The sequence below is a fragment of the Manis pentadactyla genome, chromosome 12 (genome assembly GCF_030020395.1).
Source record: "Manis pentadactyla isolate mManPen7 chromosome 12, mManPen7.hap1, whole genome shotgun sequence".
Taxonomy (NCBI): Eukaryota; Metazoa; Chordata; class Mammalia; order Pholidota; family Manidae; genus Manis; species Manis pentadactyla.
In genome coordinates, this window is record NC_080030.1 from 37,080,273 (window position 1) to 37,106,854 (window position 26,582).

The following is a 26,582-nucleotide window of genomic DNA, read 5'->3' on the forward strand; positions in this document are numbered from 1 at the left end:
GTGTGGACTGACTTATATGGTGGGAAACAACGTAAATATATGCACCTAATTTTGGAAATTTCCAGCTTTAACAATGCATGTATAAGTGAGTGAAATGGTACCTGGGTGCTGTGAATAAATATACCATAGGAACAGTGACTGCAATGGGGTATGGGGTGGGGGGAACGACGCGATAATATGGGTGAATGTAGTAACTACATTGTTTTTTACGTGAAACCTTCATAAGAGTTTACATCAATAATACCTTAATAAAAAAAATTGCAAAAAAAAAAAAAACCGTAAGAAGACAAGTAACCTGGATTTGATATAATTCCACATAACATCACGACAGTTCTCTCTTTGGCAAAATTTCCATCAGGAGAACCCATCCTGGCAACACCAGCTTCAGAAAGGGAAGCAAAGCCCTTACTGGTGTTACTGTTTCTGCCTCCAATCAGTCACAGAGCTATAGGTGATATATTTTAGCCTAATCATATCACTTCCTGTCAGACTGACTTTGTTGTTTCTATCTGTTCTATCTATTGGTCCTGTCTTTCCTTCTTAGCTAAATTTAAGCAGGGATTCTCACAGGGAATTAGGCACAAGTGAAACTGATTTCCTAACAAAAGAACACTTGTCCTGGAGGGACAATGGTGACAACAAAGTGTGAACATGAAAACGTAAGGCTGCAAAGCAGCATGTACCTTCCCAACTGGTTGTTTCTAACCCTTTGCACTTTTGAAGAAGCTGTATTTTTAGAGAAATGTAAACTGTAGTTCACATTAATGTTAGATAGTTCTCTTCCCCATCTTCTTCACCAGTGGAGCTGGCTGGCATGTGTATCATTTGCAAGACATAAATGTTACCAAAGCTCCAACCTTGGCATATTTTCCGGGACAGTAAATCTGTGAAGTTTCTAATAGAAACAAAACAAACCACACCCACACTACAAGCACAATTATTAACAGGAACAAGCAAAATAAATACCTAGGTTAGAGGCATTGAAAATTTAAAAGCATATTCTATTACATTCTTACTGTATTAAATAAGAAAGCCACTTACATTTATATTTTAATAAAGGATAGTGAAAGCCAAACTACAGCCAACAGTTAGAGCTTTTTAAAAAAATTCTAGGGTACATGTACTGAAAAAAGAGGAAGAAAATCAGTGCAGGGGCTTTTTTCTGAACAAATGACACCAGTTTTTCCTTTAGCATGCTCCTTAGCAATTCTCTCATCAGTCACATAGGATATTGAATGGTGATATTTTCTCATGTTTGTTATTTGTGATTCCTAAGAGGTCATTATCTGATATTCTCACTTTTGGGTGAGAGAGAAAGCATTCTGGTCCATTAATTCACCTACTCGCTCCTGGAGGACATTAACCAACTCGGCTATTACGAAGACATGAGTGTCATCAATGTCTTGGATGATGAACTTCTTCCCCAGGGCATTTGACTCATCCAAGTGCAGCAGAAACTGCTTCATGGCAGGGTCGCTGCAGAGAGAAACACATGATGATGAGACACCTCAGTGTCAAATTATACCTGAGCGATTAGAATTGAGTACGCAGAATTTTAGAAAGTTCTACACTGTTACTCAATTCCTCACTCCCTTTCTGCCTCAAGTATTAATGATTTGTAGACATAGCTTCAATTTAGAAGTTAGTGGAAGTTTAAGAGAAAGAAGCCAATGGTAGGATGTTAAGAGTAATTTGTCACTGACAAGTGAAAAAGTAATGGTCAGAGCTTTGTAGTTAACAGGGCCTAGAAACATAGCTCCCTTAACTGATTTTTAAAAATGAATTTCCTTACTTGTCCATGACCATTATATTTAAGAAGCCAACAGACTTTCACTACCTTGACAGGTAAAATTAATTTACAAAGCAAGTTAAAACTTTAACTTTTAAATGTAAGGACCACACTGTAAAGGGCTGAGAAAGACTGGAGGGGTGGGGAGTGGAAGCAAAGGTAGAAACAGGGAAACCAATTAAAAGGTGATTGTGAAGAGGGGAGCCTAGTAAACAAAATGTTCTTCATATAATTGCAGATTAATGATACCAAAATAACAAACAAATAAATAAATAAATAAAAGGTGACTGTGGTAATCCAGGTGAGAGGGTAATGGTTCAGACCTAGGTGGCAATAGTCAAGATGATGGTAAGTGGTTGAATTCTAGATATGTTGAATGTAAAGTCCATATACTTTGCTGAGACTTGTGCTTTGAAAGAGAATAATTAAGGAGACTCCAAGGTTTCTGATTTGAGGCAAATGGAAGGATGGAGCTGCCTTTTGAGATGAGGATGAATGTGGGAAGAACAGGTTTGCTGGTAAGATCAAGAATTTGGTTTTAGGCATGTAACATTTGAGGCCCCTACTGGCACCAATGAAGAAGTTGAGTAGGATGCGGCATATACAATTCTGCATTTCAGCAGTGAAGTCCAGATGGAATAGTACATGTACTTTATCAATGTATAGATGGTAGTTAAAACCATGACAAGGAAGTAAGCATGGCTACAGAGAAGTCCAAGAACCAAGCCTTGGACACCCCATCAAATGGTTAGGAAGAAAAGGATGTAATAGCAAAGCAGACTAAAAAACAAGTGATGAGAGATAGGAAGAAAACCTGAAAAGTCTTGGAAGCTAAATGAACAAAGGATATTCAGGAAGAGGAAGTGATCAACTGTATAAAATGCTATTACCACGTAGAGTTAAGATGAGGACTGAGAATTAACTACTGGATTCAAAAAGTTACTTGAAGAATAGTTTTGGTGAAGTATTGGGAGTGAAAGCTCGACTGGAGTGGGTTAATCTCATATGAAGGAGAGAAATTAGAGAAAGTGAATATAGACAAGTCTTCTAAGAAATGTTGATACAAAGAGCAGAAAAATAGAGTGGGAGCTGGAAGGGCATGCTAGATTCAAGATTTTTTGCCCTTAATGGGGAAATTATAGCATGTCTGTCATGCTGATGAGAATGAACTAGTAGAGAAAGAAAAATTGATGGGGCTAGAAAGTCAAAGTGCTGAAAAGGTGTCTGAGGCAAGAGGGGATGGGATCCCGTTACCAAGTAGGGAAGCTGGCTTCTGACAGGAGAATGGACAGTTCACCCAGGGTAGGAGGAAAAGGTTAGAGGATATGGGTGCAGATCCATGTGATAAAGACTTGTGGATGGTCTCTTCTGACTGCTTTTATTTTCTCAGTGAAACAGCAAGCAAGCTAATCAGCTGGAAGTGAAGATAGGGAAGTTTGTTGAGGTAAAAGAGTTGAAGGTATGACTGTCCATATTTCATCCATTCAGAGCCTATTCCCCCCACATTTTAACATCTCTGAAACTGGGGAAGTCTTACAATCAATGCATGGTGTAACTGGCAGTGATTTTTTTTAGAACTATGTAATTTTAAAAATTGACGAAATCTTAAATTTATTAGGAAAGTGGGAGAATGTAGGAGTAGGAAATGTAGCAGGTTGGTTAGCAAAACTCAAGGGTCCAGTTGAGTTTAAGCAGTCATGAATTTAAAGCAAGCCCCATTAATACATTTGTCTGTTTTTCTCCAGCCATGCAGAGCCGTGGAGGAAAAGGTTCAGAGCAGGTGGAGAGCTAGACTTAAGCAGATTTGGCTGGTGTGAGGAAAGAGTGGCCAGGGAGTTGAGTGCCTTTAAGAGGACAAGTATGCTGATGGGCTGTGGAACTAAGCTGGTGAGGGGGAAAGGGAGGATGCTGGGATGGTGACAGGGAAAAGGTGGGAAAACCAACAGACTGGAGGTCTGGTGGAGCTCAGGTACAGAGGGAGAGAGCTGGGAAGACAAGGCGATCAGTAGATACCTGAAATAGAATTTGAAGGGATGGCAGTTGGTAGGGACAGACAGGTCTGACTATGTAAGTGAGAAGCTGTGACAAGGTGGAAGGGGAGGTCAGCGGACAGAAAGGGCTATCCACGCAGGTACTGACATTGCTAAGAATCTGAGAGGAGAGCTCCTGCAGAGTGACAGGTATCCTTTAAGGAAAGGCCTTCGAAGAAAGACTTGGGTGCTTGTAGATGATTACAAAGAGGAGGATTAGTAGGTTAGTAGTCTAGTCTTATGGCATGAGATTCAGAACTGGTGGTTTTTGTGGAAGTGGAAAGGAGAATCTCTGGAAGGGGCAAAGAAGAGTAAGGTAGATAACCTATCCCATTTTTTGGTCCAATGTTACAGGAGGTATTAAGAGAAACAAAAGGTCACACTTGATGTCTTGGGGGAGAAGCAGTGTGATCAGGAGAAAACCAGGTTTTGTTAATAGCAAAAAGGAAAAGGTGGCCGGGGAAGGAAAAGTTAAGAGAAGAGGCTGAGGATATGGGGGCCTCTGCTATTGACAGCTCACTAGCTTCTAGAGGGCAAAGTGGAAAGGACTCGGAGGAGAGGCAGTGAGAATGCAGATGTACAGAGCCTTAGATAATGAGTGTCAAAAGGATGATGGCCTGGGAGGCTGCAGCTCTTTGAGTAACTGAAAACAAGAAAAGTAGGTATAAGGGGTATGAAAATGAGGGTCTCAAGGCAGATGAAGACATGAGCCTGAAAGGCAACACTAGCCAGTAATGGATGGGAGAGAAAGGGGGGTCTTTTAAAAGCACAGATAATGTGGTGGTCACAGATCTAAGCAGATACAGATGATACATTTCATATTTTCAGCAATTCCCTAATACTAGTAATTACACAGAATTAAAAACTAAGGAATTTTTATAAAGCAGTAACACGCTACGCACTGAAAAATCTCATCAAGGAAAACAATTCATCAGTTATTGACAAAAAGCAGGTTGTGGAACGTAAAAAGACCTTAAAGAGCAATTCTAGAAGGAGCTAGAAGGAGCCTGGGGCAAGGAAGCAGGTTTAATAAGATTCTTTCAGATGATATTATAGAAATGGAAATGAGGCTATGGATGGGAATGAGGAAATGGAAATACTAGAGAAGTAGAAAAAGGACAGGGAAACCAAAGCTTCAGCTTCTTTAAAACTGTTTTTAAAAACTCAGTTGTTTGCCTACATTTTTCCTTGCCCATACACATATAAGGGGGTGGAGAATAAAAGAAAAGCAATTTAAGAGTGAACAGATGTGGGGGATACACAAAAATCTTCTGCTCTAGTGCTTTACACTAGGCCGCTTCCTCCTTTCCCTGCAGTTAAGGGACAGGGAGGGCTCATCTCCGTCTCCCACGTGGTGACCCTGGTGCCCACTTCATCTTCCAGGCCCTTTTTTGTCTGGGACTGAATGAGGCCCTACAAGAATTTCAGTATTTTTCTCAGTATTATCTTTTATATTTTCTATAAAAGTCACTTGGAGGCTTCTTAAAAGGTTATCACTTTACTCAATAGCAGAAACAACTGTTTTTTGTTAGCCCTTTAAAATAAATATCAGGTCCAGTAATGAGGACAAATATGGACATTATAAAAATTGCTGTCCAAATGTGATGTATTATCTTGTTACTGTTCGAGCTCCGTGCATTCACAGATGACACCAATTTACTCTAGTGATTAGATGCTGTAACAAGCATAGGAGATAGCAAGGGTTAAGTGGTGATGAAGACTAATACATCTTCAGAAATCTTTCATGTGAAATAAACTTGCATCATTTCAGTGAAGTAAAAGCTAAACAACTCAAACCCGAGTGTCAGGGCACTCACATCTTTGATTTGAATAACACCAGTGTTTTAAAAGTTTCTGCCTTTTATATACTATCCTTGCTATGTTTGTCATCTCTTTTAATACTTGCATATATATCAAAATGTTTTTCTTTAAAACTGCCTTTAAATCAACTTTTAAGTTTAACTTCCTCTGGTATGAATCACCAGTCATCTTATGTTTTATTTTTTTCTCAAACTGGTCAAATAAAAACTATTCTTGTGTTCTATCCCCCCCAAATTTGTGTTCTTTTACAAATCACCTTAAACACCATTGCAATGGTTCCCCCCATACCTGGGAAACACCACTGACTGACAAGTGAGATAACTCAGAAAGTGATGGGTCAGTGAAACACTGAAATAACTACAACTACCAATCACTTCAATCACACTTTTTGAAAGGAAACAGAAAACAGTCTAATTGAGTTCTCAAGCATGTGCCTGAAATATAATCTATAATGACCGAAAAAACATTCAACATTTCAAGGACATTTTGTTATAAAATGCTGAAGGCCTGGAATCTCTCTCCTGAACACAGCGCTATTCTACTCCTACATGTTGAGAGTGTCTCTGGGAGAACCTGCTGGCAAAACCAAGTGCCCATATACTTATACATACTTGAGTAAAAGTCCTGGAATCAGGGGTAGTGAGCAAGGAAAAAAATGTGTTTGCCCTGGAAATGTAAAGGGCAGGTATTCATCAACTCTCTCCTAAAGAACCTTACTTAGTATAGCTCCTATAAATGATTCTAAGAAGTATTACACCATGAGAGATCTACTAGGATGACGTAGTTAGCTGTAAACAGACCACAAAATTAATTGGTCAGTTGCAAAAAGATGTCAACACTCTTCATCCCATCAGAATGATAATCTTGGCTTAGTCAATGGTTAACTATCCTTCCTAATAATAATTAGCTAACAGATGCAATTACTAAAATTTTAAAAAAACATTGCTCCATAAATTCTGTATGTCCTTGGGAATAGGATGTTTCAGAAAATTGCTGCTGAAATGGTTTTGTTCATTTAAGTTTATTTCTCATTAATAAGGATTTCCCAAAGTTGTTATCTGAAATTGGGTTTGGTCCAGCTTGAAATGTGGGTCCCTATATTAGGGTCCAGTATACTGTAGATACTTAATAAATAGTTGTTAAATGAGGAGGATTTTAAGATAAAGGGTGGGCAACCACAGGGAACATTAAGTTAACCAGAACAGGTCACTCTCCCATACCACTTGAATGTTTTTAAGTATCTTAACAGCTGTATTATTTGATTATAAAAATGTCACAATCAATACTTTATTAGCATATTCAACTTTTTACATTTTTATCTGCAGTGTAGGATAAACTACTAGGAATGGAATTATTATGTTTAAGCATATAAAAACTCAAAAAATGATCTAGAAAATATTTTCTAGATCAGCCGCTTTTCAAGACTGCACTTTTGTCATCCATGTTGGCAGCTTGGTGACAGTTTTTTCTAAAAACTACAACTGGAAGACAACAGGCACTTCATTAAAAGCTATTTTGATGTAACTTGCAAAAAGAAGTCTAGTGTACAAACCTTTTTTGTACTGAAACTTGCATCAAAGTTATCAGAACCTATTCTTGTCTACTCTGATTTTCACCGTGGTAACACAGAAGCTCTAAAGGAACATTAACAACTGGGTATTCAGGCTGAGATTACACTCCTTGACTCAATTCTTAACAAAATGTATTCAGTAAACAAATATTTATTAAGCCCTCTTATATAGCTCAGGCACTATTCTGAGTGCCCAGGAAACTTCAGTGAATATGGCTCTGCTAAGAGGCAAAGGCTCACAAGAGAGATACAAATGCTTTCAAAGAACAGAACAATGGTAAGACTGGTTTTGCCTTAGTTCTTATTTGCTTCTCATACATAAGATTAGAAGACAAACTCTATAAGGATTAGCTGGTCTAATGATAACTGTTTCTCCAGATTCTTTGCTATGACGCTGTGAACTGGTTGGAATTTGTGCCTCTGCAACAAACCTTCCTTGCTGAAGCCCCCACCAAGCCGAGTGTGACAGCTGTCACACCAGAGGTCTGCTCTTGCACCTGGAATTGTACACAGATGTTTGCTGGCTGTATGCTGCTTGATACGGCTGTGGTTTGCCAGATCTGGGGAAATGCTTGGTGTGAGGCAGGCAGTTGATAATGGTGAATCCTACAAAGAAGAGGTTTTCACCAATCTCATTTTGACATAAAACTACAAATTTATAAATAAAAAACTTTAGCTTTAGATTCTGGAATTTGATAAGCCAGCCTTGGATGGAAAGAATCTCACCATAACCAAGTACCTTGAATTTTCAATTTGCCATTAGCTGGGCCTAAATGGCCACCATTATAATCTGGTTTATTTGCTTCTTTATCATAGACTCAAAACCACTTAAAAGGAACTGACAGATGTGGAATTTAAATATGGCAGTATGCTGAGCCACTCTAAGACAGGTGTTATATTGACTCCCTTCTTAAACTAGGCTATACATCTCTGAGAAGTATTCTGCTGGCTGCCTGGACCGAGTATGTGTAACAGCAGTATCTAGGCTACTACAGATGCCCCTGTATGACCATGTGACTGGAATTTGGAGAATCACTGAGACAATGGAAGTAGTGTTAGGGGATACCTGAGGGTTTGCCTGTTAATTCCAGATCTATCAAATTCTGTACTTCAATACATCTAAATACTTCACACAATCTATGGATATTATGAAGTAATAAACAGACTTATGCTGACACTATTACTAATGATCTTCTCTTTGGCATAAAAATATATATATATATATATATATATATATATATATATATAAAACAGTAACAATACTATACAGAGCAGTAATGGTAGTATACCTCCATTCAGGTTCCTGGACCCGATTCCAGTGTGTGTAAGTATATGAGATGGGGGCAACACCAAGATTCTCAAACACAAGCAGGGTGTTGGAGAACTCAACTCAATTCTGATGCTACCTGCCCAGAGAGAGCAGCAGATTCCCCAGGTTAAGGGCTCTGTCCTACAGGACTGCCCTCCACCCCCTACTCAGGACACTGGTTGCAAGCCCCAGGCTGTTACCTGTGCTTCTGACCTATGGATTACAGATTAGAGGTTACCACAACCTCTCCCTTGGGTTCAATTAATTTACTAGAGCAGCTCACAGAATTCAGGAAAACACTTATGGTTTACCAGCTTAATAAAGGATACCATAAAGGATATACGAAGAGATACATAATGTAAGGTCCCAAATAAAGGAGCTTCTATCCTTGTGGAGCTTGGGGCCTGGCTCGGTGCCACAGGGAGGTGTTCTTGTACCCCAAGCTTATAAGCTTGGTCTCTGACTGAGCAGAGAATGATAAGCTCTTCTCAGGAGTTTTGTGAGGGCTTCATTGCATAGTCATGATTGACTAAGTTACTGTCCATTGGCTGATTCAACCTCCAGCCCTGCCCTTGGGTCCAAAAGTCTCACTAACATGACAAAACACCCATTTCACCTTTAAGACTGCAGTTTTCAGGAACTATGGATGAAGACCAAATATACCTGGGAAATATATTTTGGTTATGAATGCCCTTTATGAATCTGGTATTTCTTAGGCCTGGAGTCTTTTTGGAGGATTTGTATCTTTTGGAGGACAGTTACCCTTTTGAAAAATTGTGTCAGCTACACTTTAGAATTCACTTTGAAGGGAAAAATTAAAGTTTTGCAAGGGTAGCATCTATCAGCAAAATAAAATTTAAGCAGTTCTGGTGCAAAACAATTCCCACTAGCAGAATTGATTATCAAACAGACTGATTAAGTGCTTCTCAACCTTTAAATGCATTTTAACAAGATCCATTGTATGCACAATTCTGATTTAGTAAATTTGGGGTGAGGTCTGAGATTCTGCATTTCTAACAGCTCCAGATGATGCCTTTGCTCCTAGTTTGGGAATTCGACAAAAGGGCAAGGCAGCAGAGGGCCATTAGAGGTCGGGCAAAATTCAGAGGCTTGGTTGGTACCACAACAGACCAGGCCGAGAGGTCACCCAATTAGGAAAGGAAACTAACACCTCAACTCCTCTTTGTCCTTAAGGCTAAACTGAAGGACTACTGCTGAGATTTTAATGAGTCTCCCAGTCTCCCAGAGTTTTGCCCTTTAAAATGTAGTCCAGCCATCATATTTTTTCAAATTAATGTACAGGTTTAATACAATCCCAACTACCACTCCAAATGACTATATTGAAAATAAAGTTATTCCAAGGTTTCCCAAATAGGTAACAATGGCAAAGAAAAAAAATGGATGTGGGATGGGGCTGTAGAATGGGAAGTGAAGCTATGTGATAAAGGCATCACATATCATTAGGAAAGAGAATAAATGGTGTTGGACAATTGTTCACCTGTTTGACACATACACAAAGAGCTAATTTAGACTCTACCTCACAATGTGCTCCTCCTCTCAATAAATTCTAGATGAATGAAACTTAAAACGTCAACAGAAACAAAAATAGGAAAACCCTACAAGAGAAGTGAATATCAAATTGGGAGGTAAGAGGATCAAATTTAGGAGAAATGGAAGAAACAGAGGGAAAAAAACAATAGCTCTGTGTGTGCATTCTCAGTGTTAAGAAATAATAATATTAGAAGAATCACCAGGAAATCTTTCTATTAATTATGACAGAGTAATAAGAAAAATAAAATACAAAAATTAGCCTGGAAGTATTTTCCAAAAGAAAACAGCACAGTGTGTTTAGAACTTACAGATCTAAATCCTGTCCTCTTTCCTTTCCCAAAACTTCTTTGGCAGTTTATTCTTATCAATATACATTCTAGTCTCTCACATTAAAACAAAAACAAGAACCAGAGTCCCTACCATATTTTTAATTCAGCTACCAATCCATTTCTCTATTCCTTTGCTCATTATCACAACAAAATTTCTCCAGTCTCCACTTCCTCTTCCCTTTCCCTTTTCAAATACTATAGCTCATCTGGCATCTATCCCACCTCTCTATTAAGACAGCTCTCATTAAAACAAAACACCCCCCCACCCCAACACACACACAAAAACCCAGTGACCTCCGGCCCATCTTCACCTTACTCCATCTCTCAACACACTTTGACACTGCCTACTCACCTTCATGAACCATTCCCCCTCTTAGCTTCCCTCCTACTTCCTGGATGTTCTCTTCTTAATTGCCTTTGTTGGTGTTTCCTCTACCCAAATTTTAAACCTACTCAATCCATAAAGCAGTCCACTAGTCACATGTCACTACCGAGCACTTCAAATGTGGCTGGTCTGTGAGATGTGCTGTAGGGGTAAAATTAGCTTTGCATTTGGAAACTTTGGTGTGAAAAAAGATTTAGTACAATTTTGAAGTCTTAGTATGGGCTTTGAAGACTCCGTACATGTTGAAGTACTTTGGTACATTGGGTTAAATACAGTAATCTCAGCTGTTTCACTGTACCTTCTTAATATTACTAGAAAATACAACACTGCATATGTGGCTCACACTGTATTTCTACTGAACGGTTTATACCAGGATACCAGGGGCACAGAAACATAGACAGTACTATTTGCAGACAATGGGAGTGTCCACAAGGTAGGATTCCCAGATGACACAGAATTACTGGTGGGGCAAACAAGCAAGTGGAGACTGAGAGAAATGGGTCAGCAGTTCAGTTTTCAGACTGCATGGCAACTAAGCCCTACATTAGCTTGCTTTGAGAAACTGTGCCCATTAAGGTTTCTAGTTTCTTTTAGAAACTAGTTTTTGTGTCTAACTTAAAAACCTTCGACGGACTCTCTTTTCTCTTTTTTAAAGACCATAGCTTGTGATGGCTAAGACACCAGCAGACCCCAATACTCTAGTCAATCCCTGTTGGTCTGAGAATACAAGCACTGTTCCTCTAAAGAGGGCATATGTAAAAGAGATGCGGCCCCACTGTTGGAAACAATGCCAGTTGTACCAACTGGACAGAGACACTGAAATCTGGCAAGAAACTCAGCAACAAAAGTGAAGTTGAGAAACCTCAAAGACTTGATTTGTTCAGACCTTAAAGCAAAATAAAAAATGGACAGGAGGTACACACATAAATCAACTTAGAATATTTAGACTTAAAACTCTTTAAGTATGAGAACTACTAACCATTCTATCAGCACTCCTTTCAAGACGTTGACCATCTCTTCCCAGGTGCAGATGACCTTAAAAATGCTAATAAAAGGGATAAGGTGACATAAAATTTAAAGGCATCAACTTCAATATACTTTGGTGATTCACCTCTGAAATGAGACAAAGTATTAAAAGTCAGTATTAAATATTTAATCTATGAGACATAAGACTAACATTAAAAAAGTTCAGATATTCTGACCTTTCACACAATTGAGTCTATTGGAATATTAATGCATAATTCTTAATTGCAAACAAATGAAAGCAAGTGTCTTAACGCTACACCAGTGTGCCCAACCCAAAACAGTAAAAATATTTCTCTTTCTACCCAGGAGTATGATAAAAGGTAAAATACTGAGAGGCACGAGTCACAAAATAGTTGCTCTGAAGGGAGCCTTAAAAATTATAAGGTGAGTCCAACCATCTCCTTTTACAGATGAGATTTACCAAGAAGAGTAAGCCGCAGCTCCTAGCCAAAAAAAAGGGTACAAACCAGGTCTTCAGATCCTGCGTTCCTTTACCAAATAAATCACGTTGCCCCAGGATCTGAGCTGAAAGGAAAAGAACCCAATCAGTGGACGCATACTTAAACTTAACTTGGGCGGTGGGCATGCAGCGCCTCCCCAAGGAAATCCACAGGTCATTACTACGGGACACCCTCCCGGCCTCGTCAGGAAGGGCCTGCAGAGGGCTCGGGACCCCGCCCTGCACCCCACCACCCGGAGGACAGGCTCCTGGGTCTTTCTTCCCTCTCCCCTCTTTCTTCGGGAACCCCTTCTCTTCACGCACCCCACTTTCCTTCTTGCTCGTGAGTCGACGCCCCGCGCCTCGGCGTTGCCGACAAAGTGCGCCTGCGCTGGCGACGCTCTCGCGCCGGCGACGCTCTTGTGGGTGGAACACGCCATCGGGAGGCGGGGCGCGGACTGGACAAAGGAGGCGTGGCGTGGGGGCGGGATCACGCGTCGCCTGTCGCCTGTCGCCTGTCACCGGGTAGAGGGCGCGGGCTGGGATCCTCCAAGAGGGTGGGCTCCCCGCCTACCGGGTCCGCGGTGAGCCGCTGGGGGCGGGCCGAGTCCGCGTGCCTGGCAGGTAGGAAGGGGAGGCCGGGCTCGTGGGCGCGGGCGTTGGCGAGTCCAGGCACGGCGGGAAGAAGGGAGGGCGGCGACGGGGCGCGGCCGGGGCGCCCCAGCGGGGACGCGACCCACTGACCCTCCGCCGGCGTGAGGACCTCCCTCCGATCCTCGGAGCCCGACTCTTCTTTCCCTGTCGCCGCCAGCCTCTAGTTCCTCCCCGAGGCCCAAAGGGCACCTGCCAGTGCCATTAAACCGGCCTGGTAGTCACGGAAAGATGATGACAAGAAGGAAACTGTCCTCATACAAGTCGGAACCTTCCAGAGCACAGTTTCTAGCACTGACCCTGGAGTTTGAATAGATTGAGTGCTGATAGGTCTTTAAGCCAGGTAACAGTCTTTAAAGTGATAGACCCCCAAAGGGTTCTAAAATTAATCCCTTCCCCAAATTCTGATGTGTAGTTTAATAGAGCTTTTTCTCTATTTTTTTTTTACCAGTGGAGATAGGAGGTTCTTGATTTCTGTTCCTTAGGTTAAATTTTACTTCCCCAATTAAGCTCTGCTGCAGATTTTTAGGTCGTGTGTGTATGTCATTTGTTTAACTCCTGCTGTCACTTAAATCCTTTCCCTCCTGTTGGTTTACATACTGTGCTCGCAGCGCTCTCTCTCTCTCTCTCTAATCTGTCCCAAAGTTCTTCCCAAAGTTATCTTTTCTTTGCTTTTTCTTGCATACATTTGCCTCCTTGACCATCTTATCAGATTCTGTGTTAACTTCCACTCTCCTGCTTCAGGTGCTGGCCTGAGGCCTAAACATTATGACCTGTGTGAGTAAACAGCTCCTCTCAGACTGAACCAGTTCTTATCTTGGGGTGTACCAGTGGGGAGATGAGGCACTAAAACCAGTTAACAAGAAGTATCAGACAGGGATGTGATAAAGAGTGATCGGAAGGGCTACTTTGGTTAGAGGGTGTCAAGAGAGGGCCTTCAGAGATCCCAAATCATGTAACTTAAGTAGGCAGTGGGGAGGAAACAGCTCTCCTGAGAAAATGATTGTAATATTTATCTGGAAAAGTCAACTAACAGCTAAGAAAAGTTTGATACAGAGGAGTAATGCTATCAAAATATACTATAAAACTACTGCATTTAAAACAGTATGATAGTAGTACAAGAGACAGATCAATGGAATAGACAGCCAAGAAACAAAAGAAAAATATGTATGTGTACATGTTTATGTACATGTGTATGCATACATATCGTGGATTTATAAAGAAAAAGATCACAAATCAGTGGGAAAAAAAAGGATTATTCAATAGTGGAAAAAAAATATGGCCTTCAGTTCAGGAAGATTTCTGAATAAAAAATTATTTCTATACACTAGCAATAACTAGGAATTTTAATAATAATAAAGGTGCTATTCATGATAATAATCAAAACTAAAAGTGTCTAGAAATACATCAAATTAAAGCTGTCCTTTAGAGAAACTATTATAATGCTCTATGGAAACACATAAAAGAAGACCCAGGTAACTGGAGAGATATACCATGTACATGGACGGCAAGACTCAATATCATAAAGGTGTTTTTCCCTGATTATATAAATTCAGTGCAATTCTAATTAAAATTGCTGTATTATTTCCCAGCTTGACATGCTGAACTTAAAATATATGTGGAAAGGCAAAGGACTAAGGATAGTTAAGTCAATTTTGAAGAAAATTAAAGTCCCGCCTTCCCTGATATCAACACTTAATATAAAGCTGTAATAATTAAGAGCACTGTCTTAATTACTGGTATAGGTTCAGTGACAGGAAAGAAGATTCATGGAACAGACTAGAAAGCCTGGGAACTCACCCACATCCACATGGGAGCTTAGCATAATGCTCAGTGGTATTACAGAGCAGGGGAAAAAGCATAGATTGTTCAATAAATGATGCTGAGATAATGGTTCCCAAATAGAATAAAGGCAAAATTAGATTTCTGCTTCATACCATTCATAACAACAATTTCCAGATGGATTAAAGATCTAATAGGAAAGACACATTTGTATAATATTTAGAAAAAAAATAGGAAGCTGTATTGTCTCTAGAAAAGATTTCATTTGTTTCATTGTGGTCAAATACACATAAAATTTACTATTTTTGCCACTTACTGGTGTACAATTAGGTGGTATTCGTGTTATTATGTTATTGTCACTACTGTCTATCTCCAAAACTTTTTCATCTCTCTTGGGAGGGATTATTTAAGTTACACAAAGCACCACTGAGGGATGCTATTGCATCCTTCAAATGAGAGAGGATGATGACTTGAACTGGAGTGGTAACAGTGAAGATGGAGAAAAGTAGATGGATTTAGATATATTTTGATGGCAGAGAACAGGAATTATGAATAATTCAATAGGGTATAAGGGGAAAACAAGGAATCAAGGTTAACATCTAGGATTTTTGCTTAAGCTACAAGGTGGATCACTTACCATTTATCATCAAAAACTATTTGCCATTTGTTTGGTGCAATGGGGAGGATGAGTGGAGGAAGAGGTTGCAGAGAAAAAAATAAAGAATTCTGTTTTGGACAGTTAAGTTTGAAAGGCCTGTTGGACCTCCAAGTGGAAATGTTCCAGTAGCTCTTGTAGAGATGAGTCTGAAAAGACTGTAGCTGGAGGTACAACTTTGGGATTATTGGCATATAGATATTTAAACTGTTGTGTGTTAGGATTAAATTTGGCTGCATTACATGGAACATATAAGACAGTAATGGCTTAAATACATACATGATTTCATAGGTAGGCAGGCAACTGTTGGTATGGCAGCAACTCCATAATCATCAGGGACTCAAATTCCTCTGTTTTGCTGTTCTGCCATCCTTAGTGTGTTGCTTCGCGGTTGAGATGGCTGCTTTAATTCCAGCTGCTACATGCTCATAGCAAGAGGGAAGAGGGAAGGATGAAGAAATGCATATATTCTTCTCTTTAAGGAATTCTCCTCAGAATTTGCATGGGACACACTGACTTATAGCCCATTAGCTAGTTCTTCGTGACCACACTTGACTGAAAGGAAAGATAGTTGATATGGTCTTCAGTTATTTGTATTTCCAGCTACAACTTGGGTTTTATTAAGAACGAAGAGAATGGATGTTTTGTTTCAGTTTCGTTTCTTCTCCAACCAGAGCAGTGAAGTTACCATATGAAGGCTCCAGTGACTTCCCTATTGTTAAATTTAGTGGAATCTTTGAATATTTGTTTCATTTGGCATTCATAATCTCTCCCTTTTTTAACTTTGTGTTCTTCTTATTCTCCTTTTCAGAATTTGGCCTTTGTTCTCTGCTTAAAGTTAGTGCTTCATGTTTAATGCAATCACAATCATAATCCCAAAGGCTGTATAAAGTAGGAATTGACATGCTGACTTTAAAATTAATGTGGAAGTGCCAAAGACCTAGAATAGTCAATCTTGAAAAGGAAGAACAAAACTAGAGAACTTATACTACGTAACTTTAAGATTTACTATAAAACTACAATAATCAAGACAGTGTGGTATTTACACAAGCACAGACAAACAAATCAATGAAATGAAATAGAGTCCAGAAAAGGCCTATACTTATATAGTCAATTGATTTATATAGTCAAGGCACAAAGTCAGTTCAGTAAGGAAAGTAATTTAACAAATGATACTGGAATTATTGGATATCCATATAGAGAAAAAAAAAATGAACCTCAATTCCTGTCTCGCCCAATACACAAAAACTAATATGAGATGGATCAAAGACCTAAAAGGAAAAGCTAAAACAAAAATGCATTTTAGACAAACTCATAGGAGAGTATCTGTGACTTTGAGGTAGGCAAAAATTTCTAAGGACACAGAATGCAACAACCATAAGATAAGAAATTTGATAAAAGAGACACTACAAAAATTAAAACTTCTTTTAATCAGAAAGTACCTTTAAGAAACTGATAGGCAAGTCACAAACTAGGAGAAGATATTTGCAGTGTATTTGTCCTTAAATCTAAGAAAGGATTTGTTTCTAGACCTGATAACTCATTTAAAAAACAATAACAATTTAAAAATGAGCAAAAGAACAGACATTTCACACAAAATAAATGTAAATGGCTAACATGAGTATGAAAAAGGGCTTAACATAATTAGTGTTCAGGGAATTGCAAAAATTAAACACAGTGAGATACTACCATGTTACCACTAAAACAGCTAAAATCAAATGAGCTGAGTGCATCAATTACTGGTGAGGATGTGAAGCGACTGGGACTCATACTCTGGCATTATCTGTGTAAGTGTAAAATGGTACAATCACATTGGAAGTATATCTGGCAGTGTCTTATAAAGTCAAACATATCTGCCCTATGACCCAGCAATTCCACAACTAGGTATTTACCTGAAAAGTGGAAACATGTCTACAGAGACGTGTATCAAAATGCTCACAGAGGTTTATATTAGGCAGAATACATCCCCTTATGCTGCAAAGATGTCCATTCCCAGATTCCTGGAATGTGTAAATATGTATGTTACATGGGAAAAAGGACTTTGCAGGTGGAATTAACGTTACAGATCTTAAGACAGGGAACTGTGTCAGATTATTCAGGAGAGCCTAATGTAATCACACAGACCCTCAAAAGTGGATGAGAAAAGCAGAAGAGTCAGAGATGTGGCACTGTGAGAAGGCTAAGATGTTGGTTCTGAGGTATAGGGGAGGCCTCTGTGAGCTAAGGGTGGCACCAGACAACTAGTAAGGAAACAAGGACCTCAGTCCTACAGTTGCACGGAACTGAACCTTTCAACAGCCTGAATGAACCTGAAGTGGATTCTCCCCCAGAACTTTCATTATGGAATACAGCTCTGCTAGCACCTTGGTTTCAGCCTTGTAGACTTAAAAGCACAGAAATTCAATATAAAATAGTGTCTAGGAGTCTGCATGACATTTTGAGAAACACTTTTATACACTGTTCTTCAATAACCTCACACAAGCCTATGGATTCAATTAATATAATATATGCTGATGACTTATAAATCTATATCTATAGCTTAGACTTCTTGGATGAATCCATATAGCTTAATGGACATCTTACATGAATATTTTATAAGAACTTTAATCTCAGCAGGTTGAGATTGGGAATTCATTCTTTCACTCAAATCCATTTTTCTTCCTTTATTTCCTTATTTTGGTAAATGCTATACTCGGCAGTCCAAACCAGAAACTGAGAACCATAATTGTCTCTTCCCTCTTATCCATTACCCTCCATCTCTCATCCAAGTGGTTGTCAGATTCTGTTCTCTTAATAGCTTCTTAAGTCTGTTTCTTTTTTATCATTCTCAGAGCCACTGCCGTAATTCAAGTATGTTTCTCCTTGATTATTGTCAAAAGCCTCCCTATTGGTTTTCCCTATTTCTATTTTAACTCTTTTCCAGTCTGTTTTCAATTTCATCAAGTTTTCTAAAAAGAAATTTTTTTACTGTGTTACTCCATTTCTTAAGGCAATCTCCCAACAACTTCCCATAACTCAGAGTTAGCTGCAAGATAAGCTTCACATTTGCCATCCCTGGACAAATGGGGAAGCATCAAGGTTGGTCAGGAGGTGGAATGGAGTGGGGGAAGCCATGGGCCAAAGCTTTTGTTATGGTTTTCATGGGAAGGAATGGATGACACAGGGTAAGCAAGCTAAATAAGTTGAGGGTTGGATAGTTTAAAGAATTTTGGCAGGCTCTGAGCTATAGGGCTGGTCCCTAGTTATCTGATATCGGCTCTGGGTTGATTTAGGGCAAGGGGAATATTGGCTTGGTGTGTGGTAGTTAGATAAAAGAGTATTTGGGAATGTGGACCAAGGAGGTTGGTTTCCATATAAAAGGTGTGCTCACAAGCAGTTTGTTTGCAGTTTGCAGTCTCTAGGAATTAGCTCACCCTGGGAGGACAGTCACTTTCCGGATTCTCAAGACCCCAATACAAGTTGTTGGTGGAGCTGGATTTTCAAGTAGGCAGTTTAGTCTGCAGATAACATTCTTAACCTCTTTACTATTATTTTGCCTACAAAGAAACAAAAATTAGACTTACACATATTTCTCATGAGCAATGAGAAATATCAGATAAAATATCAGTGGAAACATCATTAATGTGCTGAAGGAAACCTACTGTTAATCTAGAATTCTAAACCCAGCTATATTTTAGGAGGAGGGTGAAATACAACATTTTCAGAGATGCTAAGATTGAGAGTGCTAACTACACACAGGACTCCATGAAAGAACTACTGAAGGACATACCTTCACCAGAGATGATTTGAACCCAAGACAAAAGCCATAGATATAAGAACCAATAGGAAGGGAAGAAATTGACAAAAATATTGGTAAATATTTAGACTACTTTAAAAAATGGTCTCTTTTAGGATGTTTAGAAATAAAGTGGAATCGAAATGTTAGACAAAAATACCTAAAAAGATAGGAGAGATTGGATTTAAAGCATTTAACATTCTCATTCAGGAAGATAACAGTACTACTTAAATGTATACTTTATACAGCATGTTTAAAATACAGTTATTTTCTAAATGAATGGAAATAAATGGTATAACTTAAAACCTGTTAAAGGTTATGTTTAAGAAAACTTTATGTATCCAACATACAATAAATGTAAATGGACTAAACTTATCTATTAAGAGAAAGAATTTGGAATACAATATAAATGATACAAAACAGATAAGTATGATGGGGAAAGATATGATACTTATTAAAGCTGGCACGGAAATATTAATATCATATGAAAAAGAACTTAAGACAATACATGTTAACAGTGATAAAGAGGGATCATCTATGATGAAAACGGAACAGAGTACTAAGGTTCAAATAATCATGAGTTTGCATGCATCTAATGATATATCTTTCACATCATGACAAAAAAAAGTGATAGTATTTGTTTGGCACACAGACTGAGGAGTTTGCATTGGGGTGAGATCCATGAAGATAGGGACATACTTTTCATGTTCCTTGTTAGAACACTTCCTGGCTCATAGGGACTAAATAATTTAAGTAAAAAATGGACAGCTACAAGGGGAAGTTACTAAATGCACAAGCTCATACAAAAATCTTTTTAAAAACCTTTTTCAGGTACTGGTAGATTATGGAGACAAAAATTAGTAAGGCTATAGAGACTCCTAATAACACAGTTAACAAACTTGATATAATAGATATACTAAATTCTTCCCATAACAAGGAATACATTTTTATGACACATTTCTAAGTATTGACTGCAATTAGGTAATAAAGCAAGTCTCCACAGTTCTAAACAACTTATGTCTATATCCACAATAAAAAGGTAATCTTCAGAAATCATATGTTTGGAAACTAAAAACAATCATAAACTGTCCATGGATTAGGGGAAATCACAGTGGAAATATCAGGACTTGTGAAATTTAGGTAAAGTAAAACCTAGAGGGGAACTTATAGTCTTAAATGCATTTATGATAGAGCAAGAAATGCTCCTAATATATTAATTAAGCATTATTGAAGAAGTTAAGAAAAGGACAGGGTTGAATGCAGAGAAAAAAATAAGACCAGAAATAGAAAACAAAACAAAACCCATAGATGATAAAAAGTTAATTTTTTATATTCATAAAAGATTTTTAGAAGGCTGCCCAAAAGTGAAAAAGACAGGGTGTAAGTAAACAAAGCTAAGAACAAGAAAAATAGGCAATTGGAAAATATCTGGAAAAGCATGAACAACTTTAATGCTAATGATTTTCAAAACTTAAATGCTCATTTTCTTGAAAAATAGACACTATCAGGACTAATTCAAGAAGAAAGAAAATCTGAATAAACCAGTAAGTATAGAAATAAATGACTGAAAAGGATGCACATTAGCAACCAAATGCAATGTGTGGAACTCGCTTAGATCCTAATTCTAACAAACAAGAGTGTAAAAGTTTATGAAATAATTGAAACATTCATTGGATATTTGATGCTACTAGAAATTATAAACTTTTTGGACATATTGGTGGTTAATTTATTTTTTAGGAGATACATACAAAAATATTTACAGGTTAAATGGTAATGACATTTTGGATTTGCTTCTAAATAACAGAGTGTGGTGGTGGAAAAAATGTGGGTTTCGGTATAGATTGCACTGTTCACAACAGCTACTAGCCATATGTGGCTATTTTAATTAAAATTAAGATAAGATAACATTTTAGGTCTCAGTCACACTGTATTTCGCACTGTAGTACAGATACAGGAATTGTCTATCAGGCAGAAGTTCTGTTGGACAGAGCAGGTAAAGATGAAACAAGTTTGGCCACATGTTGATAATTTTTGAAGCTGAGTGATAAGGTTTCATTTTATTTCCCTCTCTATGTTTGTATACATTTGAAATTTTCCATAAAAGGAAGAAACAAAGGAAACACATGCATGACTTTGTTAAGAAAATTACAAAAGATTTGAAAGACTTGAAGCTGTACCTTTTCATGAATGGAGGGACTCCATGTGAGGGATTCCGTTCTCTCTAAATCTGTAAATTCAGTTCAGTTCCAATCAAAATCCTAATAGCCAAGACAATCCTGAAGAGATTGGGAGTGGGGGTTCTCACTCTAGAAGCTATCAAGGCTTATTTTGAAGGCATAGGAATTAAGAAAGATGTTACATCATTGATGTAAGGTTAGAATGGATCAGTGGAACAAAATTGTCCAGAAACAGACCCTTGGTGGATTAGGCCTTGGTGTATGGAGGAGTCTTCTCCACTCAATGGTCTAGTAATAAGTGATCTTGGGATGCTTGGTTTTAAGAGTATGAGGATTTGATTTTAGACATTCTGGGTTTTATGTGTTTATGTACATCAAAGTGGAAATGTACATAAGGCAGTTGAATATAGATGTCTGAAGCTTAGCAGAGAGCTAGGTTAGTTATAGAGACTTGGGAATCCTAAAGCTTATAGGTAAAGCTTTGTGAGGAAAAAACTGAAATTACTCAGCCAGAGAATGTAATGTGAAGAAAAGAGGACCACAGATGGAACCCACTGGAACACTAATATTTAAGGGCCAGCTGGAGGCAACAGAGCCTCCAGTAAGAGCAGGGGCCATGCTGTCTTATGCACATCTCAAGTTTCCATCACTGACAGATGCTTAGTAAATGTTCATGGAGTGAACAGTGGGATGGAGCTAGCAACGTGAGAATAAAACTAGAAGACAGGGTGTTGCAGCAGTGGGTGGACAGAGCAGTCAGATTTTCAAAAAAAGCAAGATAATGACTGTGAAGTGGATTCAGCAACAAAGACGTCACTTACTGGTGGCCTTAGGGAGTGCTATTTCAGTGCTGGGGAAAGAATCTTACCAGGGAGGTGAGGGAAGAGGCAGTAGCTAGGGGCTACTTGGACAAGGGAGGTTTTTCCCCAACCAATCACTTGGCATTTTATTTTTGTGTTGTTGTAGGAGAACATTGGACATTCTGTGTTTAGAGGGGAGGATTAGAAAGGGCTGAAAGCAGGGACAGTGTGATGATTAAGAAGACCAAGGCAGATAATTAATGAACCCAGGCCCCCACGGAAGGAAAGGAGATGAGACCTAGAATATAGATGGGGCGTTTCCTTTAGAGAAAGTGGTAAGATGTCTTCCTCAGAAACAGGAAATATTAATGCATATAAAGATCCATCTGGAAGTTGGAAAAGGCAGCATAAATGAACATATGTTTGCAGGCCACAGCAGATTTACCATGCAGTAGTGAAGCTTATGTTTTAGGACGCCTTACTAGCATTGGACCCCTTTGAGAGTGAGGGTTGCCAGGAGCTGTGCCATGCTAGGCAGGGAGGAAACACCAAACACATTTTTTTATAAGCAGTTCTGACAAACTGATTAATGAAATCTCTAAAGAAAAGTATCAACAGTTTTAAGACTGCAGTAATTTATTGTGATCTCTTCCTCATTCTAAATAGCTCATGGTGGTATCTAATTTGATAATCGTGATTTTCTGTTTTTTTTTAAAGCTCCCCTCCCCCTCCTTGAGTAAATGTTAAGCCCCTTAATACCTGATCCATCCTTGCTTGTGGGTATGGGGGCAGCAGGTGAGGGAGCTCTTAGTCTTAATTTTCTGAGTGAAATAGGAGACAAGACCCCTTGAGAGGCATGGAGGAGGGTGGGAGGCTTAGGAGGTGTATGGGTTGTTTAGAGCAGTCCTTCTCGGGGTGAGAAGAGAACTGATTAGGGACAGCAGAAATGATTCTGAGGGCCACTCCCAATTTGTCTTTTCTCCCCCCTCTCTCTTCTCCCCCATCCCATTTTGGCTGTCCAAGTGCAGGAACAGAGAAAACATGTTTCAGGGTTGGCTTGCAGGCTAGGAGAAGGAGGAGGGGTCCAGTAGAATGAGGGAGCAGGCAGAGAGGGGTTGATGTTAGGAGCCTCGCAGTCGAGGCTGGATGGAAAGGAAAACCAGGCGATGGGCTGTTTGCTTCCAGAAAAGCAAGGGTGGAGGGTTATTTGAGGCTGGTAAACAGAGAAAGAATCAAGACTCTGAGAGAGTTGAAAGTTCCAAGTGGAGCAGTTTGTTCTGGAGAAGATTGTAAGGGCCAATGATGTCATCTGAAGAAGTCCAGAAGGAATTAAGATGAAGAAGTATATTTCTAGAATACTCAGATTTATACCCTGCACATGGTGGGACGGAAGCCTGCTGGGAGGAAGTGCATTTCAGGTAGCACTGTGAGGGTTTTCAGGCCAGAGAAGTAATAGGAAAGAGTATGTATATAATGTTTTATAGTTGACTGCTTTCATAGTAGGTGCCAGGATGGAAAGAAGCAGTAGGTATTTTTGCTCTGCATTTTTGTTACAGTCAAGTTTTCTTTCTTTATTTTTTTTTGTGAGGGCATCTCTCATATTTATTGATCAAATGGTTGTTAACAAAAATAAGATTCTGTATAGGGGAGTCAATGCTCAATGCACAATCATTAATCCACCCCAAGCCTAATTTTCGTCAGTCTCCAATCTTCTGAGGCATAACAAACAAGTTCTTACATGGAGAACAAATTCTTACATAGTGAATAAGTTCTTACATGGTCAACAGTACAAGGGCAGCCATCACAGAAACCTTCGGTTTTTCTAATGCATTATGAACTATAAACAGTCAGTTCAAATAAGAATACTCATTTGATTTTTATACTTGATTTATATGTGGATACCACATTTCTCTCTTTATTATTATTATTTTTAATAAAATGCTGAAGTGGTAGGTAGATACAAGATAAAGGTAGAAAACATAGTTTAGTGTTGTAAGAGAGCAAATGTAGATGATCAGGTGTGTGCCTGTAGACTATGTGTTACTCCAAGCTAGACAAGGGCAATAAAACATCCACGTATGCGGAAGATTTCTCTCAGAACAGGGGGGGTGAGGTTCTAAGCCTCACCTCTGTTGATCCCCAATTTCTCACCTGATGGTCCCCCTGCGACTGTGCCTGTCTTAGGTTGTTCCTCCCTTGAGGAATCTTACCCGTCTCTGGCTAACCAGTCATCTTCCGGGGCCATACAGGGAAATGTAAAGTTGGTAAGTGAGAGAGAAGCCTTATTGTTTGAAATGGTTAGCTTTTTATTTCTTTGCATATTTATGCCCTGTGGCTTCTATGCCCAGCATTTGTCTTGAGGTATCTTTACCACTTGGAAGAATTATGATACTCAGTAAATTTGATATGAGGCACGAATTCTATTTATGGGTTGTAATTAGGAAGGAAGAAGAAAAGCTATAGAAGTAGCAGGCGGAAGAAAACATGGGAAGATTGATTATTTCTTTGACATATCTTCTTGTAGAGTAACTTCACCATGTATAGGTTATAAGCTACTACTTAAATTGCACACAAACATTAACATAATAGGAGTATAGTTACATAACCAAAGCATACCTGTAATCTCTTCAACAGATGGTGCTGGCAGCCATCTCCAGTGAAACCAAGAAAACCAGTTAGGCACCTTAGGCATTTGTGAAAACTTATCTATGATATGGTGGATATTGTCCAACTGAACTTGAACAGTCTGAGAGAAATCAGACAAATTAAAACAACCCATTCCTGGGGAATGTTCACATCCCTTATGTTCTTTTAACAGTAAATAGTCTGTAGTTGTAAGATTTTGGAGCGCTACAATTTGCACTTCTCCTAATTCTTGATTGAGTTCCAACAGTATAGATCCAGTCAAATTTGTTGTTTTACTGTATGCACAGGCCAGCTTAGATATCTCCTTCCTCATTCCCATGGCAAGTCCAGGAACTGGTGGGATGAGTGCATCTACAGCTGTAGCAGTGGGTGGATCTTCGTTGGGGTTTTTTGATGATCATCTTCTGGCATGAGTCTTCCAGAGAGTGCTGATGTTGGAAGTTCTTTTTCATACCGTATCTTAGTTCATTTTTGGGGTAGCCCAATTAGGCTTTGATCCTCTGTATAAACACAAACAGACCCTTTGCCTACACTTTTATATGCCCTTTATACTCTTGTGTAGAACTCATTGGAGGTTACCACACAGGAACTGCCCTATTTTTTTTTTTTTGGTATCACTAATCTACACTTACATGACGAATATTATGTTTACTAGGCTCTCCCCTATACCAGGTCCCCCCTATAAACCCCTTTACAGTCACTGTCCATCAGCATAGCAAAATGTTGTAGAATCACTACTTGCCTTCTCTGTGTTGTACAGCCCTCCCTTTTCTCCTACCCCCCCATGCATGCTAATCTTAATACCCCCCTACTTCTTCCCCCCCTTATCCCTCCCTACCCACCCATCCTCCCCAGTCCCTTTCCCTTTGGTACCTGTTAGTCCATTCTTGAGTTCTGTGATTCTGCTGCTGTTTTGTTCCATCAATTTTTCCTTTGTTCTTATATTCCACAGATGAGTGAAATCATTTGGTATTTCTCTTTCTCCGCTTGGCTTGTTTCACTGAACATAATACTCTCCAGCTCCATCCATGTTGCTACAAATGGTAGGATTTGCCCTTTTCTTATGGCTGAGTAGTATTCCATTGTGTATATGTACCACATCTTCTTTATCCATTCATCTATCGATAGACATTTAGGTTGCTTCCAATTCTTGGCTATTGTAAATAGTGCTGCGATAAACATAGGGGTGCATTGGTCTTTCTCAAACTTGATTGCTGCATTCTTAGGGTAAATTCCTAGGAGTGCAATTCCTGGGTCAAATGGTAAGTCTGTTTTGAGCATTTTGATGTACCTCCATACTGCTTTCCACAATGGCTGAACTAATTTACATTCCCACCAGCAGTGCAGGAAGGTTCCCCTTTCTCCACAGTCTCGCCAACATTTGTTGTTGTTTGTCTTTTGGATGGCAGCCATCCTTACTGGTGTGAGGTGATACCTCATTGTAGTTTTAATTTGCATTTCTCTGATAATTAGCGATGTGGAGCATCTTTTCATGTGTCTGTTGGCCATCTGTATTTCTTTTTTGGAGAACTGTCTGTTCAGTTCCTCTGCCCATTTTTTAATTGAGTTATTTGTTTTTTGTTTGTTGAGGCGTGTGAGCTCTTTATATATTCTGGACGTCAAGCCTTTATCGGATGTGTCATTTTCAAATATATTCTCCCATACTGTAGGGTTCCTTTTAGTTCTATTGATGGTGTCTTTTGCTGTACAGAAGCTTTTCAGCTTAATATAGTCCCACTTGTTCATTTTTGCTGTTGTTTTCCTTACCTGGGGAGATATGTTCAAGAAGAGGTCACTCATGTTTATATCTAAGAGGTTTTTGCCTATGTTTTCTTCCAAGAGTTTAA

At 39.0% G+C, this 26,582-nt stretch overlaps 2 protein-coding genes across 5 annotated transcripts in view; one reads left to right on the forward strand and one right to left on the reverse strand.

Annotated features, from left to right (window-relative positions):
- Positions 1-1,037: 1,037 nt before the first annotated feature.
- On the reverse strand, positions 1,038-12,628 carry GTF2H5 (general transcription factor IIH subunit 5). The gene is made up of 4 exons (XM_057489074.1): positions 12,574-12,628; positions 12,278-12,335; positions 11,764-11,829; positions 1,038-1,476 (listed from the first exon to the last, which is right to left on the reverse strand). Exons 3-4 carry the CDS (start codon positions 11,796-11,798, stop codon positions 1,296-1,298), a joined length of 216 nt encoding a protein of 71 aa, XP_057345057.1. The 5' UTR covers positions 11,799-11,829; positions 12,278-12,335; positions 12,574-12,628; the 3' UTR covers positions 1,038-1,295.
- A 43-nt stretch (positions 12,629-12,671) lies between these two features.
- The window catches only part of SERAC1 (serine active site containing 1), a 55,307-nt gene continuing 41,396 nt past the window's right edge, over positions 12,672-26,582 (forward strand). For 2 of the 4 annotated variants that reach the window (XM_036886753.2, XM_057489073.1), the window contains exon 1: positions 12,674-12,873. The gene's annotated coding sequence lies outside the window, so the exon portion shown is untranslated. Of the gene's footprint in view, positions 12,874-26,582 lie in introns of all 4 variants that reach the window. The other 2 variants (XM_057489072.1, XM_036886751.2) reach the window with 2 other exon arrangements.